The sequence below is a fragment of the Pogoniulus pusillus genome, chromosome 38, assembly GCF_015220805.1.
Source record: "Pogoniulus pusillus isolate bPogPus1 chromosome 38, bPogPus1.pri, whole genome shotgun sequence".
NCBI lineage: Eukaryota > Metazoa > Chordata > Aves > Piciformes > Lybiidae > Pogoniulus > Pogoniulus pusillus.
In genome coordinates, this window is record NC_087301.1 from 5,194,443 (window position 1) to 5,212,410 (window position 17,968).

Here is a 17,968-nt window from a genome sequence, read left to right on the forward strand (position 1 = left end):
CCCCCCCCCGCTGCTGCCCCGCGGGCTCGGGCCCGTCCGCGTCGGTTTCTACGACATCGAGGGCACGCTGGGCAAAGGCAACTTCGCCGTGGTCAAGCTGGCGCGGCACCGCATCACGCGGAGCGAGGTGAGGCGCGGCTACGGGGGGCCGCCCTCGCCCCCTGGCCCGGCCTAGCCCGATCGTGCTGCCGGTCCCCTGCCGTGGCCTCAGAGGGCCTCGCCCGGTCGGGCGTGGAGCAGCAGGGCTGTGGGGCCCAGAGGCGCGGGAGCGTTCGGGGTTTAGGGGGGCGGCGGCCGTAGGGCTGCGGGGCTGCAGCTGAGGTCGGGCTGGGTTCGGGGTCACCGCGGAGCAGCAGGCGGGCAGCTGGGCTCAGGGCTCTGGGGCTCAGCGCAGGAGCTGGGGCTGGCCTGGGTGGCTCGGCGGGGGCGGGCAGCAGCCCTCCTCCTCCGGGCTGCTTGCTCCTTTTGTCCCTTCCGGCACTGGAGCTCACTCCTGCAGGGCAGGGAGCGGATGTCTGATTTGCTTGAGGTGTTGGGCTGCGGGCAGGCTCTAGAGAAAAGCCCTGTACGCCGCTCCTGGTTCTTTCCTTGCCTGCCTATTCTGGCAAGGACAGCGATGGAGCCTCCCGGCCTGGCCGTGGCGGAGTGCCCCAGGCTCGGGGCACGGGCGGTGCGTTGCCATCGCAGAGAGGAGGATGCTCGGGCTGGAAGGGTGCAGGGGCAGGCAGCTGCCAGCTTAGTCGGTGAGCGCAGCACCAGGCAATGATAACTTTCTCTTGCTAGGAAAGGTTCCAACCTTCTCTTGTGCCTGCTTTCAGGAGCATTTAATGACTTCCTGCCCTCGCCAGTACTTGCACTCCTTCTGCCTTCATAATCTGCTTTAGCAAAGGAACTTCTGTGCGTGTGGTGTGTGTTCCCTGGGCTCTTCAATACATCATCCTGCTGGTTAACTGGATTCAACCATGTTTAGCCTCTTTGTTTAACTTCTCCCCTACCCAACGTCACATTCATCTGTGCTTTAATAAACTTCCAGTGGAAGGATCTTTAGCTCCTTAGGAGGTGGAAAGGCCATACCTGTATACTGTCAGGTCTGTACTGTAGGGAGATCAGTGCTGTGTTGCTGTTGAAGCTTGCTTAGAAAGCCCCTTTAGGAAGGACTATTTTGTTAGACTCTTTTCTGAATCTCTCTGCTTGAACCCTTTAAACTTAGACCTTATTTGTTGCTGAGCTTCCTTAGCATCAGTACTTTGAAACTGATAGCAGGTGAACATGAGGATAGACTGAATTGGGGTCGTTCAGCCTTGAGAAGAGAAGGCTTAGGGATCAGTACATAAAGGGAGACTACCAGGAGGATGGAGACTCCCTTTTGACAAGGAGTGCCATGGAAAAGACAAGAGGTGATGGGGACAAGTTACTGCTGGGGAGATTCTCATTGGACTCCCAAAGAAAATGTTTCCCCATGAGAACAGCCAGAGATTGGAATCATCTGCCAAGGGCAGCAGTGGAGTCCCTTCCATTGGGCAGTTTGAAGACTGAGCTTGGCAGGGTGCTGAGCCAGCTCATTGCAGCTCCACTCTCACCTAGAGAGGTTGGAGCAGATGATCCTTGGGGTCCCTTCCAACCTGGCATGCTGTGAATACAAAACTAAATCAACCACGAAGCAAGAGGTGGACATAAGACAGCAGTAGGTGATGTATGCAAACAACCTCAGGAATCAGCAACACAAAACCTGCATGATTAAACAGCCAAAGAAGTTGTAGGGAAGGAAAAATGAGGGGACCTAAGTATATTTGTAACCACAGAGGGAGTGCTTGGCTCTCTCTAATGATAGTCCATGCAGGGTGCACCAGAGAGGGGTATGTGGTTGAATGTGACCTTTGCTCTGCTGGTTGCATGTGTGGTTGTTGGCCATCTAAGAGAAGGACACGTGCTTTCCTGCCCTGCTCATGTGTCCTGTTGCTGAGGAGGATCCCAGGGTAACTTTTGTTAATGAATTGTGCAGAAATAAGCAAAAATTCTCCTCTGAAGAGGAGGGGACAAAGGAAAGAGAACAGAAGTAATGGAAAGTGTAAAGTTGAAGAAGGTTCTGCACTTTGGCCATGACAACCCAAAGCAGCGCTACAGGCTGGGGACTGAGTGACTGAGAACAGCCAGGAAGAAAGGGACCTGGGGGTGCTGGCAGAGAGGAGCTGAAGATGAGGCAGCAGTGTGCCCAGGTGGGCAGCAGAGCCAATGGCATCCTGGGCTGGATGTGTGGCCAGCAGGACAAGGGAGGGTATTTCTTCCCTTGTACTCAACACTGGTCAGGTCACACCTTGAATGCTGTGTGCAGTTCTGGGCTTCTCGATTCAAGAGGGATATTGAGATGCTGGAAGGTGTCCAGAGAAGGGCAGCAAGGCTGGGGAGGGGCCTGGAGCACAGCCCTGTGAGGAGAGGCTGAGGGAGCTGGAGGGGTGCAGCCTGCCCAAGAGGAGGCTCAGGGCAGAGCTCATTGCTGTCTGCAGCTGCCTGCAGGGAGGCTGTAGCCAGGTGGGGTTGGATTCTGCTGCCAAGCACCCAGCACCAGAAGAAGGGGACACAGCCTCAAGTTGTGCCAGGGCAGGTTAGGAGGAAGTTGTTGTCAGAGAGAGTGATTGGCATTGGAATGGGCTGCCCAGGGAGGTGGTGGAGTCACTGTCTGTGAAGGTGTTCATGCAAAACCTGGCTGGGGCACTTAGTGCCATGGCCTGGTTGATGGCCAGGTGGGTGCTAGGTTGGACTGGATGAGCTTGGAGGTGTCTTCCAACCTGCTTAGTTCTATGATTCTATGAAGATGAATGTTTGCTGCTAGGGAAATTTGGGGACATGTGGAACAGGAAACAGCAGTGAAAAGCTCTGCAAAGAGATAAAGGTCCTGCTTGGGAAAGAAAAATGACACAATGCACCTGAGGGATGAAGGAAAGTCTTGGGGAAACAGTCTGTGTGAGAGCTGTGCCACTCACCCTCCCCCAGAACTCTGTAACTGATACCCCCAAAGGCTCAGTGCTCCACAGAAGAGTGCTGGCCCTTGCTCCTGGGATGAAGGTGAAACCCTGAAGTGCAGCCCTGTAACATACCAAACAGCTCTCCTTGAAACTTTCCTCCTCCCAAGAATTTGCTTCCTTTTTTCCCCCTGTCCTTGTGACACAGCTGAGGTTATGGCCGCAAGTGAGCTGCTGCTGAGTGCTCAGTTCCTTCTCCCATCACTAGAAAGAACTTGCTGGGCTTTAAGTATTTCCCAGTGGGTTTTCTCTGTGTCTTCTATCATCCCTGCAAGACAGGTGAAAACTCAAGACCCACAAGAACATCTAATCTGCATCTGACTGTCAAAGCAGTGCTGCCAGCTGCTGCTGTGCTGCTTCTCCTGTGGAAGCCTGCAACTGCATGCACATGCATCATCCACAGAGCCACAGAATGGGTTGGGTTGCAAGGAAACACAAAGATCATCCAATTCCAACCCCCTGCCACGGGCAGGGACACCTTCCACTAGCCCAGGTTGCTCAAGCCTCACCCAGCCTTGAATATCCTCACAGAGGAGGCATCCACAACTACTCCGGACAACCTGATCCAGAGTCTCAATGACTTAGCTAAAGAAGTTTGCCATTTGTTAACAGGTTACAGATGTAGCAGCACAGGTTTGATCTCTCAACAGGATGACAAAGGTAGCAAGTAGCCTGCAGACACAGTTGCTCGTTCTTTAGTGCTCCAAAACAATGTTTCCAACATTTGCAAGGTCATCTATAGTATTTTTCTGGCTTCGTGGTTGTCTGCAGGAGTTCAGTATTAAGGGACTTAATAAAGAGTCTTTCATTAGTGCTGTCATGACAGAATCACAGAATGGCAGGGGTTGCAAAGGTCCTCAAACATCAAGTCCAAGCATCCTGCCAGAGCAGGTCACACAGGAACACAGCCAGGTGGGTTTTGAAAGTCACCAGAGAAGGACACTCCACAACCTCCCTGGGCAGCCTCTCCAGGGCTTCAGCACCCTCACAGTGCAGTTTTTCCATATGTTCCAGTGGCACCACCTCTGCTCCAACTGGCACCCATTGCCCCTTCTCCTGTCATGACACATCTCTGGGCAGAGCATGGCTCTGTCCTCCTCACATTGCCCTGTACATCTTTAGCAGCAGCAATGAGGGCAGCCCTCAGGCTCCTCTGCTCCAAGCAGCTCCCTCAGCCTGTCCTCACAGGGAGATGCTCCACTGTTTCCTTGCTTCCATGCTTGTCTAAGAGGGATGTGGGCTCAGTCTGTGCTCCAGGCCCCTCCCCAGCCTTGCTGCCCTTCTCTGGACATGCTCCAGTTGACAATCACGTTAAGATGGAGACCTTAGAGCATCCTTCCAGGACCTGAAGGGGGCTACAAGAAAACTGGGGAGAGGCTTTTGACAAGGACTTGGAGTGATAGGAAGAGAGGGAATGGATTGAAGCTTGAGGGTGAGGAGACACTGGCACAGGTTGCCCAGGGAGGTTGTGGAGCACAGAGAGGGAGGGTGAGGAGGCACTGGCACAGGTTGCCCAGGGAGGTTGTGGAGCACAGAGGGAGGGTGAGGAGACACTGGCACAGGTTGCCCTGGGAGGTTGTGGAGCACAGAGGGAGGGTGAGGAGACACTGGCACAGGTTGCCTAGGGAGGTTGTGGAGCACAGAAGCACAGAATGTGATCTTTGATCACATTCTGTGCTTCTGTGCTCCACAACCTCCCTGAAGGTGTTCAAGGCCAGGTTGGATGAGCCCTTGAGCAACCTGTGCTGGTGGTAGGTGTCCGTGCCCATGGCAGAGGGCTGAAGGTGGATGAGCTTTAAGGTCTCTTCCAACCCAACCCATTCTGTGAATCTCTGACTCTCTGGAGATGGTTGATAAGACAAAGCACAACTAAACCTTAGAGCAGCTGTTTTAAACAGCTGCTTTGGACACTTACAGGAGAACTTGCCTGGAGCTGTTACTGGAGAAGGTTGAGTTTTGTGCTGTGATTAAGCCTCGTTTAGCACCATGAAGTTGTGGAGCAGTTGTGGGTCAGGATTATACATCCCTAAAAATCCTTTCCCTGGAGCAGCATAAAGAGCATTGGGCACAGAATGTCCTCTTGTTCTATTGCTGGTTGCCTGGGAGCAGAGCCCAACCTCACCTGGCTATCTTTCAGGTAGTGAAGATAGATGCAGCAAGGGGGTAGGGGAAGAACCAGAGGAACAGCAGGCTCCATTCTCCTTACATCTGGAGATCATTCAACCAAATAGTGCAAAACTGGACAGATAGGGAGAATGAAGTGAAAAACCAGAGAGGCAGCATGAAATAAATCAGTGGGAGAAGTGTTAGACGTGGGTTGCTTTTAATAACTCTTTCCTAACGTGTAGCAGTTTTGTCTTTGTGGTGGTTTGGTTTGATGACTTTGGCATTTTGTGACTTTCTGAGTGAAGTGATTGCTTCTTAGGCTAATAAACTCTGCTTGCAAGACAGAAAGCAAACCCTGACAACCTAACAAAACCATAAGCAGGAGTGATTTTTATTAGGTGTGATCTGAAATTAAGCCAGGGAGATTTAAAGGTGTGAGGCTTGTGTAGTGGGGTGGGTTGTTTTCTGCTTGAGCTGCCATGGCTGATTGCTTGCATCCTCTGCTGCCACATGGCAGATAATCAGGCCAAATAAGGAAGCAGTTTGCTGGTTTGCCTTTCTAAGTGAGCAAAGCAAGCTGGAGATGGGTAGGTTCAGGCTGGATGTGAGAAGGAAGTTGTTGAGCAGGAGAGTGATGAGAGGCTGGAATGGGTTGCCCAGGGAGGTGGTTGAGACCTCATGCCTGGAGGTGTTTGAGGCCAGGCTGGCTGAGGCTGTGGCCAAGCTGATCTAGGATAGAGTGTCCCTGCCTATGGCAGGGAAGTTGGAATTGGCTGCTCCTTGTGGTGCCTTCCAACCCTGACTGATTCTATGATTCTTGAATGTGGGAGCCCCAAACTGGACACAATTCCATGTGTGGTCTTACCATGGCAGAGTAGAGGGGGAAGAGAACCTTATGGGGGGTTGGAACTGGCTGCTCCTTGTGGTGCCTTCCAACCCTGACTGATTCTATGATTCTAAAAGGGAATCTGCTGAGGGAATGAGCAATTGCTGGAGGGAGAAGTCAATGAGAGTGCAAATCTGGAAAGACATAAGTGGGAAGTAAGCATTTGGATAGTCCAGGTCCCAACATGGAACTGTTTGAGCCAGTCCAGAAGAGGCTATGAGGACGCTGATAGGGCTGCCAGCAGCTCTGTTCTGAGGACAGGCTGAGAGAGTTGGGGCTCTGCACCCTGGAGAAGAGAAGGCTTCAAGAAGACCTTGAAGTGTCCTTCCAGGATCTGAAGGGCTACAGGAAGGTTGAGGAGGGACTATTGACAAGGTCTGGTAATGACAGGAGGAGGAGGAATGGGTTTGAACTGGCAGATGGGAGATTCAGACTAGATGTTAGGAAAGGGTTCTTTGCAGTGAGGATGGTGAGACACTGGCACAGGTTGCCCAGGGAGGTTGTGGATCACAGACAGTGAGGGTTGTGGATCACAGAATCACAGAATGTGACCAAAGATGACATTATCCGATCCACAACCTCCCTGGAGGTGTTCAAAGCCAGGTTAGATGGGGCCTTGAGTGACCTGTTCTAGTGGAAGCTGTATCTGCCTATGACAAAGGGTTGGAACTGGATGATCCTTGAGATCCCTTCCAACCTAATCCATTCTATGATCCTTTCCCCAGTCTAAATCTGCCCTCCTCAAGCTTCAAGCCATTGCCCCTCATCCTCCCACTACAAAGCTGTAAGGCTTTAGTGGTCTGGTGTAGTGGAAGGTGTCCCTGCCTGTGCCAGGAGAGCTGGAACCAGATGATCTTTTCTAACCCAAACCATTGTATGAATTCTATGAACCCAGACCCATCTTTGGAACACTGCAAAATCATATTTGCTGTGGGCAGTGGTCTTGGTCTGCTTCAGCTATCCAAGAGTGCATCCTGCATCTTGAAAGCTACTTTTCACTGATTACAAAGCTACATCCTTTTATTCCCTGATGGTTGGGGGGAAAGCCAAGTGACTTCTGAACAGGATATCCAGCAGCAGCCTTTTGAAGTGAAGCCATGAAATAGTTAATTCTGCATTCAGGTGGGTCCATAATCAGCCTTACTGGAGATAATGAGGTTCACCTCCCGTGGAGTTTTGCCTGCTGCAGAGCATCTGTCTCCTATAGTTCAGTAGTTTGTGAAATGTGGTTGTGATTGGAAGCATTCCTGTGACTTGGATTGTTTGCTCCTGCTTAAGGATTAATGATGTGATATTCAGAGGGGATAAACACCACTGATGTATTCAGCACTCTTAAGGATTCTTACCTTCCTCGTGGGTTTCAGAGCAGCTCAATTGTTCTGTTTTCTAAGCTGACTGAAACCTGTCTGCAAGGTTTGGCTGCCAAACAGATCTGTACAGAGCAAAACTGCCTGCTTTGACCATGGAATCATGGAATTAGAAGCATAGAATCAGTCAGGGTTGGAAGGGACCAGAAAGACTGAAAGAGTTGGGGCTGTGCTGGCTGGAGCAGAGGAGGCTCCCAGGGGACCTTCTTGTGGCCTGCCAGGAGCTGAAGGGGGCTACAAAAAAGCTGGGGAGGGACTTTTGAGGCTGTCAGGGAGTGCCAGGACTGGGGGGAACAGAGCAGAGCTGGAGGTGGGGAGAGTGAGGCTGGAGGTGAGGAGGAAGTTGTTGAGCAGGAGAGTGGTGAGAGGCTGGAATGGGTTGCCCAGGGAGGGGGTTGAGGCCCCATGGCTGGAGGTGTTTGAGGCCAGGCTGGCTGAGGCTGTGTGCAGCCTGCTCTAGGGTAGGGTGTCCCTGGGCATGGCAGGGGGGTTGGCACTGGCTGCTCCTTGTGCTCCCTCCCAACCCTATCTGATTCTATGATTCTTGAACTGGGGATCCCCAAGCTGGACACAGTTCCATGTGTGGTTTTACCAAGGCAGAGCAGAGGGGAGGAGAACCTTATGGAGGTGATAGTCCTGCAGCCAGTGACCTGTTTAATGTTGTGCTGCTGTATTTTTGAGTGTGGAATGTGTGTTCCTCAAAGTTATCTGGGGTTGCATTAGTCCTTTGATAATGAGGCTGCAGGAAGGAGGAAAACTTTGGGACTTTTCTTCATCTCCCTTTTGCTTTGTCTGCAGGTGGCAATAAAAATCATTGACAAATCTCAGCTGGATGCTGTGAATCTGGAGAAGATCTACCGGGAGGTGCAGATAATGAAGATGTTGGATCACCCACACATCATAAAGCTCTACCAGGTAGGCTTGGCAGGGGCTTTTTTTCCCCCTTCTGCCCCTCTTTTAGTCCTGTATGAAGAGTTCACTCCATACCAGTGACTTCTGGCAGATCCCCAGTCTGACTAACTCAGTTTTTTTTGCAACTGATTCGCAGTGGAGGAGTGTTTCAGAGGTTTTGATAGTCCATCAGTTGTGCTCTTTTTCATTCTAGGGTACCAATTAAGCTGCCTGTGTTAGATATTCAAGTGTACATCAGGCTTGATGTGGCTCTGGACAGCCTGATGTAGTTTACAGGCTCACAGGATGTAGGTCCCCTTCAGCTATTGAAATGCCGCTCTAAGGTCTCCCTGGAGCCTTCTCCAGGCTGAACAGCCCCAACTCTCCCAGCCTGTCTGCATAGGAGAGGAGCTCCAGCCCCCTTTCACCTCCTCTAGCCCATATCTGCTCAGCGCTGGCCTATGGGACTCACAGGCTCACAGGATGTTAGGGGTTGGAAGGGACCCAAAGAGATCATCCAGTCCAACCCCCTGCCAGAGCAGGACAATCCTATCCAACACAGATCACACAGAACACATCCAGACAGGCCTGGAAAGGCTTCACAGAAGGAGACTCCACAACCTCTCTGAACAGCCTGTGCCAGGGCTCTGGGACCCTTCCAGGCAAGAAGTTCCAACTTGTGTTTAGCTGGAACCTCTTTTGCTGCAATTCACACCCATTGCTCCTTGTCTGTCCCAGGGAGCAGTGAGCAGAGCCTGTCCCCCCCTCCTGGCCAGCACTCAGGTACTTAGAAACATTTATCAAATCCCCTCTCAGTCTTCTCTCCTCCAGACTAAGCTGCCCCAGGTCCCTCAGCCTCTCCTCATCAGCCATGCCCTCCAGTCCCCTCATCATCCTCATAGCCCTCTGCTGGACCCTCTCCAGCAGATCCCTGTCCCTCTTCAACTGGGGAGCCCCAAACTGAACACAGTTGAGGTGTCCCTGTTGCCTGCAGGGAGGTTGGGCAAGAAGAGCTTTGAGGGCCTGCTCACAGGCTAGGGAGGGGCTGTTTAGAAGGGCTTGTGGCAGTAGGAGGAGAGGCAATGCTTTGAAGGTAGAGCAGGGGAGATTTGATTTGCCATTGGAATGGGCTGCCCAGGGAGGTGGTGGAGTCGCCATCCCTGGAGGTGTTCGAGCAAAGTCTGGCTGGGGCACTTAGTGCCATGGTCTGGTTGATTGGCTAGAGCTGGGTGCTAGGTTGGCCTGGATGAGCTTGGAGGTCTCTTCCAACCTGGTTGGTTCTATGATCCTAGGATTCTATGTCATCAGGAGGAAGTTCTGCACAGTGACAGTGGTGAAATACTGAACAGGCTGCCAAGGGATGTGTTGAGAGATTCAAGCTCAGCCTTGCTGTGGCCCTGGGCAGCCTGCTCTAGTTGGAGGTGTCCCTGCTGCCTGCAGGGTGGTTGGACAAGAAAAGCTTTGAGGTTCCCTTCCAACCTGAAGCAACCTGGGAGGTGGTAAGGTTTGTGTTGGAGAGAGAGCTGAGCTGGAAATACCTGGTGAGAAGATTTAGAGCAGTGGGGGAGGGGAGCATTCAGCACAGTGTGTCTGCAGTGAGTGCAGGCTGAGAGGGTCTGAGTGGACACAGTGGTTTGTTCTCAGCCTTTCAGCTCAGAGTGCAGGTTGAGGACTACTCACAGACCTTACTTTGTGTTCTCCAAAGAAGGTCAGACATGAGGATATGTAAATCTGCTGACGTGCTCCTGATGTCAGTGCATGTCCCAGGCAAGAGTTTCCCAAACTCTTTATCTCAAAGTACATTTACTGGGAAGCTGATAACTGGGGCTTTGGATTTATTTGTGTTGATATCATGCACTTCTCTTGTGGAGATGATTTGAGTTGGAAAGGACCTTAAAGATCATCCAATTCCAACTCTTCTCCATGGGCAAGGACACCTCCCACCAGCCCAGCTTGCTCAAGACTTCATCCAGCCTGGCCTTGAACATCTCCAGGGAGGTTGTGGAGCACAGAAGCACAGAATGTGATCTTTGATCATATTCTGTGCTTCTGTGCTCTACAACCTCCCTGGGCAACCTGTGCCAGTGTCTCCTCACCCTCCCTCTCCGTGCTCCACAACCTCTCTGGGCAACCTGTGCCAGTGTCTCCTCACACTTACAGTTCATCCAATTCCAACCCTTCTCCATGGGCAGAGACACCTCCCACCACCCCAAGGTTCCTTAAGGTTTTATCCAACCTGGTCTTGAACACCTCCAGGGAGGGAGCATTCATAACCTCCCTGGGCAACCTGTGCCAGTGTCTCACCACCCTCGCTGGAAAGAACTTTTTCTTAACATCTACTTTGAATTTCCCCATTGCAAGTTTAAACCCATTGCCCCTTGTAATCCTACCCTACTCCTCCTCTGTCTGTTGGCTGTATGAGGTATTAAAAACCTTATCCTTGTCCTCAGCAGGCAGATGCTTCCCTTCAGATTGTTGAGGTAGCTCAATAAGAAACATTGTGCTAATATGAGGAGAGGCTGAGGGAGCTGGGGGTGTGCAGCCTGCAGCAGAGGAGGCTCAGGGCAGAGCTCATTGCTGTCTGCAGCTCCCTGCAGGGAGGTTGTAGCCAGGTGGGGTTGGGCTCTTCTGCCAGGCACCCAGCAACAGAACAAGGGGACACAGCCTCAAGTTGTGCCAGGGCAGGTTGAGGCTGGATGTTGTTAGGAAGTTGCTGGCAGAGAGAGTGATTGGCTTTGGAATGGGCTGCCCAGGGAGGTGGTGGAGTGGCTGTGGCTGGAGGTGTTGAAGCCAAGCCTGACTGGGGCACTTAGTGCCATGGTCTGGTTGGTTGGGCAGGGCTGGGTGCTAGGTTGGACTGGCTGAGCTTGGAGCTCTCTTCCAACCTGCTTGGTTCTATGATTCTAATTGCTATGTACAAGGCAAAGCTTCCACAGCCTTTCTAGGAGAGACCATTGCCAATAAATATCCATTTGAGTATTTCTTTTGCTTTTTGTTTTCCCTGCTCCAATCTCATGTGCCATTTCTAAACCCACAGGTGATGGAGACCAAAAGCATGCTGTACCTTGTGACAGAATTTGCTAAAAATGGAGAAATTTTTGGTAAGCAAGACAACATTTTCACCTTCAACATCTTCATTGTTAACCTCTTGACTTGGTTAATTGCATTTCTATTGCCCAGGGATGCCTTTTGCTGTACAATGTCACTTCCTGCCACTGTTTGAACTTTAGGGAAGCTGGCAGGGTGTACCCAGCCAAAAAAAAAAAGCTAAACCTTGTTGATGTTTCTTCAGCAGAAGGCAGAAGTTGTTAAACAGAACAGTGCAGGATAAACTTCCTTGCTTCCTAAGAGCTAATTTAGGGAGTTTTGAGCTTCTTCATGCATTTGAGCTGCAATAACAAAAGTGGAGCTGCTGAGAAAGTTTCTCTGAAGCTGTCAGTCTACATCACCAGGCAGAGTGAACACAGAGGGCAGTGGAACAGAGTTCAGTGCGTGGAGGGGTCTGGTGATAGGAGTGCACAAGAGGAGGAGCTTGGCTGATCTGAGCCAAGGGATGGATTGCATGGAAACAGAACTGAAGCGCTCAAGAGTTCTGCCTTATCTTCTCCCCTCCATACTTAAGTCCTTATCATTGCACTGCTTGTGTCATAAGGTCCCTTCCAACCTAAACCAAAGTATGAATCTTTGAGCAGGATGTCATGTGGAGGACAACTGCAGTATTGCTGGAAAGTAGGAAAAAGGCAGGGAAGTGTCAAAAAACAGTCCTGAAACCCCCAAACCAAACCCCCAGAACACACAGGAAATAAAAACAGGCTCCACAACCTCTCTGGGCAGCCTGCTTCAGGGCTTCAGCCTTCTTACAATAAAGAAGTTCATCCTCATGTTAAGCTGGAGCTTCCTGGCTTCCAGCTTGTATCCATTGCCCCTTGCCCTATCACAGGACACCATTGAAAGGAGCCTGGCCCCTTCTTCTTGCCCCCCCACCTTCAGGTGTTTGCAAACATCAGTAAGATCCCCTCTCAGGCTGCTCCCCTCCAGACTAAATAGCCTCAAATCTCTCAGCCTTTCCTCACCAGACAGACCTTCCACTCCTTTCATCATCCTCGTGGCCTCAGCTGGACACTATCCAGTATATCCCTGTCCCTCTTGAACTAGGGAGATCAGAACTGGACCCAACACTCCAGCTGTGGTCTCACCAGGGCAGAGTAGATGCTGAGCACTTCATCTTGCAGGAGCAGCTATTTTACCCTGCAAACTGGGCTCAGGCAGGCTTGTGGCAGCTGCTCTGTGAGTGAAAATTCCTGTTCATGAGACTTCTGCCTGTGTGCTCTGATGAAGAGCTGCTGGTAGCAGCTCCGACAGTTTAGTCCTTGCCCACTGGCTTTTGTTTGACTGCAGCACTTGCTGTGATGCAGCAGACTGCTCTGTGCCTGTGTGCTCAGCCCTTGCCTGTGGTCATCAAGAGCAGTGTTAGCTGCACCTTGGCCATTCACTGCATTCTTTGAAGGTAATTCTCCAGCCATCCCAGCAGCTGATTGTTTGATTTTCTGCCTCCTAAGAGAAAGAATAGAAATGGCTCTAGAAGCTCTTGCTCTGGAGTCTCACACAGCTGCTGCTCTGCTTGGTTTTGTCCCTGAGGATAAAAGAACTCTTTGGATTCAGAGCTGTCATTTGTTTGAGGCCTGATGTTAGATTTTACAACAGAATCCAATGTGAAAACAAAATGTTCTTTCTGCTTGTGATGCAATGAAGGCAAGAGAAAGGTCAGGGTGGGTACCTTAGGGGTGCTTGGTTTATTTCCAGAGGAAAATTTAGCCACCAGAAAGGTCAGGGTGGGTACCTTAGGGGTGCTTGGTGTATTTCCAGAGCCACCACCACACAGTCTCTGTTGAGGGTCCAGAGAAAGAGATTTGGTGTGAAGCTTGCATGAACTGCTATGAGGTAAAGCCCAAAGTACCTCATGATCTTAGGCAGAAGTTGTGCAGTAGAAGGGTGGGGGAGACACTGGAACAGGTTGCCCAGGGAGGTTGTGGATGTCCCCTCCCTGGAGGTGTTTGAGACATTGAGCAAGCTGGTCTAGTTGAGAGGAGTCCCTGCCCATGGCAGGGAAGTTGGAGTAGATGATCTCTGAGGTCACTTCCAACCTAAGTCATCCTATGATGGTAAAGCAAATTATCCCAAGTGTTCTCCAACCCACAGGAGTTGTGTTCCATGAAAATATTTACCAGAACAGTCAGGTAGGTGCAGAAGAAGGAGCAGGATTGATGCTCAGAGGGCTGGAGCAGCTCTGCTTTGAGGACAGGCTATGAGAGTTGAGGCTCTTCAGCCTGGAGAACAGAAGGCTTGGAGGAGACCTTGGAGTGGCCTTTCAGTATCTGAAGTGGGCTACAAGAGGGCTGGGGAGGGACTATTGACAAGGTCTGGTAATGACAGGAGGAGGAGGAGGAGGAATGGGTTTAAACTGGCAGAGGGGAGATTTGAACTAGACGTTAGGAAGAAGTTCTTTGCAGTGAGGGTGGTGAGACACTGGCACAGGTTGCCCAGGGAGGTTGTGGGGCACAGAGAGGGAGGGTGAGGAGACACTGGCACAGGTTGCCCAGGGAGGCTGTGGAGCACAGAAGCACAGAATGTGATCACAAGATTCACATTCTGTGCTTCTGTGCTCCACAACCTCGCTGGAGGTGTTCAAGGCCAGGCTGGATGAGACCTTGAGCAACCTGGGACTGGTGGGAGGTGTCTGTGCCCATAGCAGGGCAGTTGGAACAGGATGAACTTTAAGGTTCCTTCCAACCCAGTTGGAAGATGTCTTTGCTCTTGAGCTGCTTTTGGGAACCATAAATAAAGCTATGCTGTGTCCTGAAATTAAGCATGCAAGGAGAACAGTAAAACAAGCTCCAAACAACCTGGAGGTGTTCAGGGCCAGGTTGGATGAGGCCTTGAGCAACCTGTTCTAGTGGGAGGTGTCCCTGCCTATGGCAGAGGGCTGGAACTGGCTGAGCTTTGAGGTCCCTTCCAACCTAAACCATTCTATGCCTCATTTCTCTTTCATACTCTTCTTCCACCCCACTCCATTCTTTTGCAGGGGGATGCTTGAGAATAATGGCTTGGAAACTGGGATTGGCTGAAAGACTTTTTGAGTTGCCTTCTGCTAGTTAGTTGAGATCAACTGGGGTCGGAGTGGCTGAGAGCAGCCAGACAGAGAGGGATCTGGGGGTGCTGATTGATACCCGCCTGAACATGAGCCAGCAGTGTGCCCAGGTGGCCAAGAGAGCCAGTGGCATCCTGGCCTGCATCAGGAATGGTGTGGTCAGCAGGAGCAGGGAGGTCATTCTGCCCCTGTACTCTGCACTGGTTAGACCACACCTTGAGTGCTGTGTTCAGTTCTGGGCCCCCCAGTTTAGGAGGGACATTGAGATGCTTGAGTGTGTCCAGAGAAGGGCAACAAGGCTGGGGAGAGGCCTTGAGCACAGCCCTACGAGGAGAGGCTGAGGGAGCTGGGATTGGGTAGCCTGGAGAAGAGGAGGCTCAGGGCAGACCTTATTGCTGTCTACAACTACCTGAGGGGAGGTTGTGGCCAGGAGGAGGTTGCTCTCTTCTCTCAGGTGGCCAGCACCAGAACAAGAGGACACAGCCTCAGGCTGTGCCAGGGCAGATTTAGGCTGGAGGTGAGGAGAAAGTTCTTCCCTGAGAGAGTCATTGGACACTGGAATGGGCTGCCCGGGGAGGTGGTGGAGTCGCCGTCCCTGGAGCTGTTCAAGGCAGGACTGGACGTGGCACTTGGTGCCATGGTCTGGCCTTGAGCTCTGTGGTAAAGGGTTGGACTTGATGATCTGTGAGGTCTCTTCCAACCCTAATGATACTGTGACACTGTGATACTGTGATCCCTGTGGCTCCAGACTCGTTGCTTGCTGCCTAGCCCACTGAAGCCCTGCTCTCTTGTCACAGATTACCTGGCCAGCCACGGCCGCCTGAGCGAGGCTGAGGCCAGGCGCAAGTTCTGGCAGATCCTGGCGGCAGTGGAGTATTGCCATGGCAGGAAGATTGTGCACCGGGACCTGAAGGCTGAAAACCTTCTGCTTGACAGCAACATGAACATCAAAATAGCAGGTACTCTAGCCCAGGGGGTGGCACTGGCTAACACTTAAGGGAGGTCGTTCCAGTCACTCCGTTGCTGCTGCCCGGGATGCTGTGCTGAAGGGACAGAGAGCCAGCCTGGTGCTGCGGGCAATGGGCTGTGCCCTGGGGGCACTGTGGGCCATGGAGTTGAAAGAACTCCTAAGAGAACTCTTCTTTTCCTCCCCCTATTCCCCCCATTCCCCCTGTTACCCTCATTCCCCCCATTCCCCCTGTTTGCCCTATTCTCCTTTCCCCCTATTCCCCCATTCTCCCTATTCCTCCATTCCCCACCTTTCCCCCTATTTCCCCATTCCCTCTTTTCCTCCTATTCCCCTTTCCTCCTATTCCCCTTTCCCCCTATTCCCCCCACTCCTCCTATTCCCCCCATTCCTCCCCTTCCCCTCATTCTCCTATTCCTCCTGTTCCCCTTTCCCCTTGTTCCCTCCTTTCCCTCTATTCCCCCTCCCCCCTATTCCCCCTCCCCCCTATTCCCCCTCCCCCCTTTTCCCCTATTACTCTTTCCCCCTATTCCCTCCTATTCCCCTATCCCTCCTATTCCCCTATCCCTCCTATTCCCCTATCCCTCCTATTCCCCTATCCCTCCTATTCCCCTATCTCTCCTATTCCCCTTTCCCACTATTTCCCCCCTATTCCCCTTTCCCCCCTATTCCCCTTTCCCCCCTATTCCCCTTTCCCCCCTATTCTCCCTATTCCCCTCCTCAGCCCTTTCCCCCTCTTTCCCTATTCCCCCATCCCCCCTACTCCCCTTTCCCCTTTGGAAAGAGGGAAGGATTTCTAGAGCTGCATTACTGTTTTGTGGCTGCCACAGCAGCCCTGTGATGCTGCCAGATGTTCAGGGTTAAATCAGAGTTAATCAAATAACTTATTTCACCATTAGAAGAATCTCAGAATGGAGGCTTGTTGATTCTTATTCCTTTTCCTTCTCCTTGCATCTGATTTTTTATTCCCATTATAAATTTAGCCACAGCAGATGTTGCTAGCAGTGGAAATCGTTTTGGTGGTTGTCAGCTCATTACAATTCCCTGCATCCTTCCATACTGACTTCAGCCTAGTGACACTTGAAATGGGAAAGCTAGAGAACATCTGGATGTGGAGGACTGTTGACCTTCACTCATCAGTAATGTGGGAGCAGGAAGGGAAGGTTAACTGCTGGAAGAAGCTGATTTGTATAGAACTAAGCCACCTAGTGCTGAGAAGCAAGGGCTAACAGATAGCAAATCAGGCTGGGGAACCACTGCTGGATTGTTTTACCCTGGAATCTCCTGGCACTTCTAAAATGGATGAGCTGAAAGTGTGGCCTCAGCTCTGATGCTTTCTAGAAGGATAAAATCATAGAAGATTGTTAACTGTGCTAACAGCTCTCCAAAAGCTGCATTCCTTTGTGTCTGTGGAGTGCAAAGCCTGTCTCCTTAAGGAATGGAAAGGAAAACTTAACACCACTTGGACTGGTTAGCATCTGTGTCATAAGTCACAGACTCACACAATGGGTAAGGGTTGGAGGGGTCCTCAAAAGATCATCCAGCCCAGCCCCTCTGCCAGAGCAGGATCACCCAGAGCAGGACACACAGGATCACACCCAGGCAGGTTTTGAATCTCTCCAGAGAAGGAGACTCCACAAACTCTCTGGGCAGCCTGCTCCAGAGCTCCAGCACCCTCACAGTCAGTTTCTCCCTCTCTACTTCCAACCCCATGAAACTGTGAGATTAGGATGCTCTGTAGACCTTTGCAGAGAGACTGAGGGAGTTGGGGCTGTTCAGTCTGGAGAGGAGAAGGCTCCCAGGTTACCTTATTGTGATCTTTCAGTATCTTAAGGGGGCTACAAGAAAGCTGGGGAGAGACTTTTTAGGATGTCAGGGAGTGATAGGACTGGGGGGAATGGAACAAAGCTGGAAATTAGTAGATTCAGACTGGAGGTTAGGAAGAAGCTCTTCAGCATGAGGGTGGTGAGAGCCTGGAACAGGTTGCCCAGGGAGGTGACAGAAGCAGTGCTACAGGCTGGGGACAGAGTGGCTGAGAGCAGCCAGGCAGAGAGGGAGCTGGGGGTGCTGGGAGAGAGGAGCTGAAGGTGAGGCAGCAGTGTGCCCAGGTGGGCAGCAGAGCCAATGGCATCCTGGGCTGGCTCAGGAGCAGTGTGAGCAGCAGGACAAGGGAGGTTCTTCTGCCCCTGTGCTCAGCACTGCTCAGGCCAGTGCTTGAGTGCTGTGTCCAGTTCTGGGCTCCTCCATTCAAGAGAGATGTTGAGGTGCTGGAAGGTGTTTGGAGAAGGGCAGCAAGGCTGGGGAGGGGCCTGGAGCACAGCCCTGTGAGGAGAGGCTGAGGGAAGAATCCCATCCTGTGCTTCTGTGCTCTGCAACCTCCCTGGGCAACCTGTGCCAGTTTCTCCCCACCCTCGGCGTAAAGGAACTTCTAGCAAGAGCTTTGTGCAAAGCCACTTTGCAGCCAGAGCAGCTGTGCTGGGAGCAGCCCAGGTAGCAGAGACTGTTATTTTGAAGCAGGTTGTAGTGCTGGGTTGTCTTGCTGGTGGACAGTGAAATCTGCATTGACGTCAGAAGGGGCTGATC

At 51.8% G+C, this 17,968-nt stretch overlaps 1 protein-coding gene across 1 annotated transcript in view; it reads left to right on the plus strand.

The window, feature by feature from the left end:
- Positions 1-17,968, plus strand: part of SIK2 (salt inducible kinase 2) — a 40,770-nt gene that overhangs the window by 24 nt on the left and 22,778 nt on the right. The window contains 4 exon segments of the mRNA XM_064173301.1: positions 2-127; positions 8,178-8,294; positions 11,308-11,371; positions 15,216-15,377. Of these exon segments, the coding sequence (XP_064029371.1) occupies positions 2-127; positions 8,178-8,294; positions 11,308-11,371; positions 15,216-15,377 (469 nt within the window).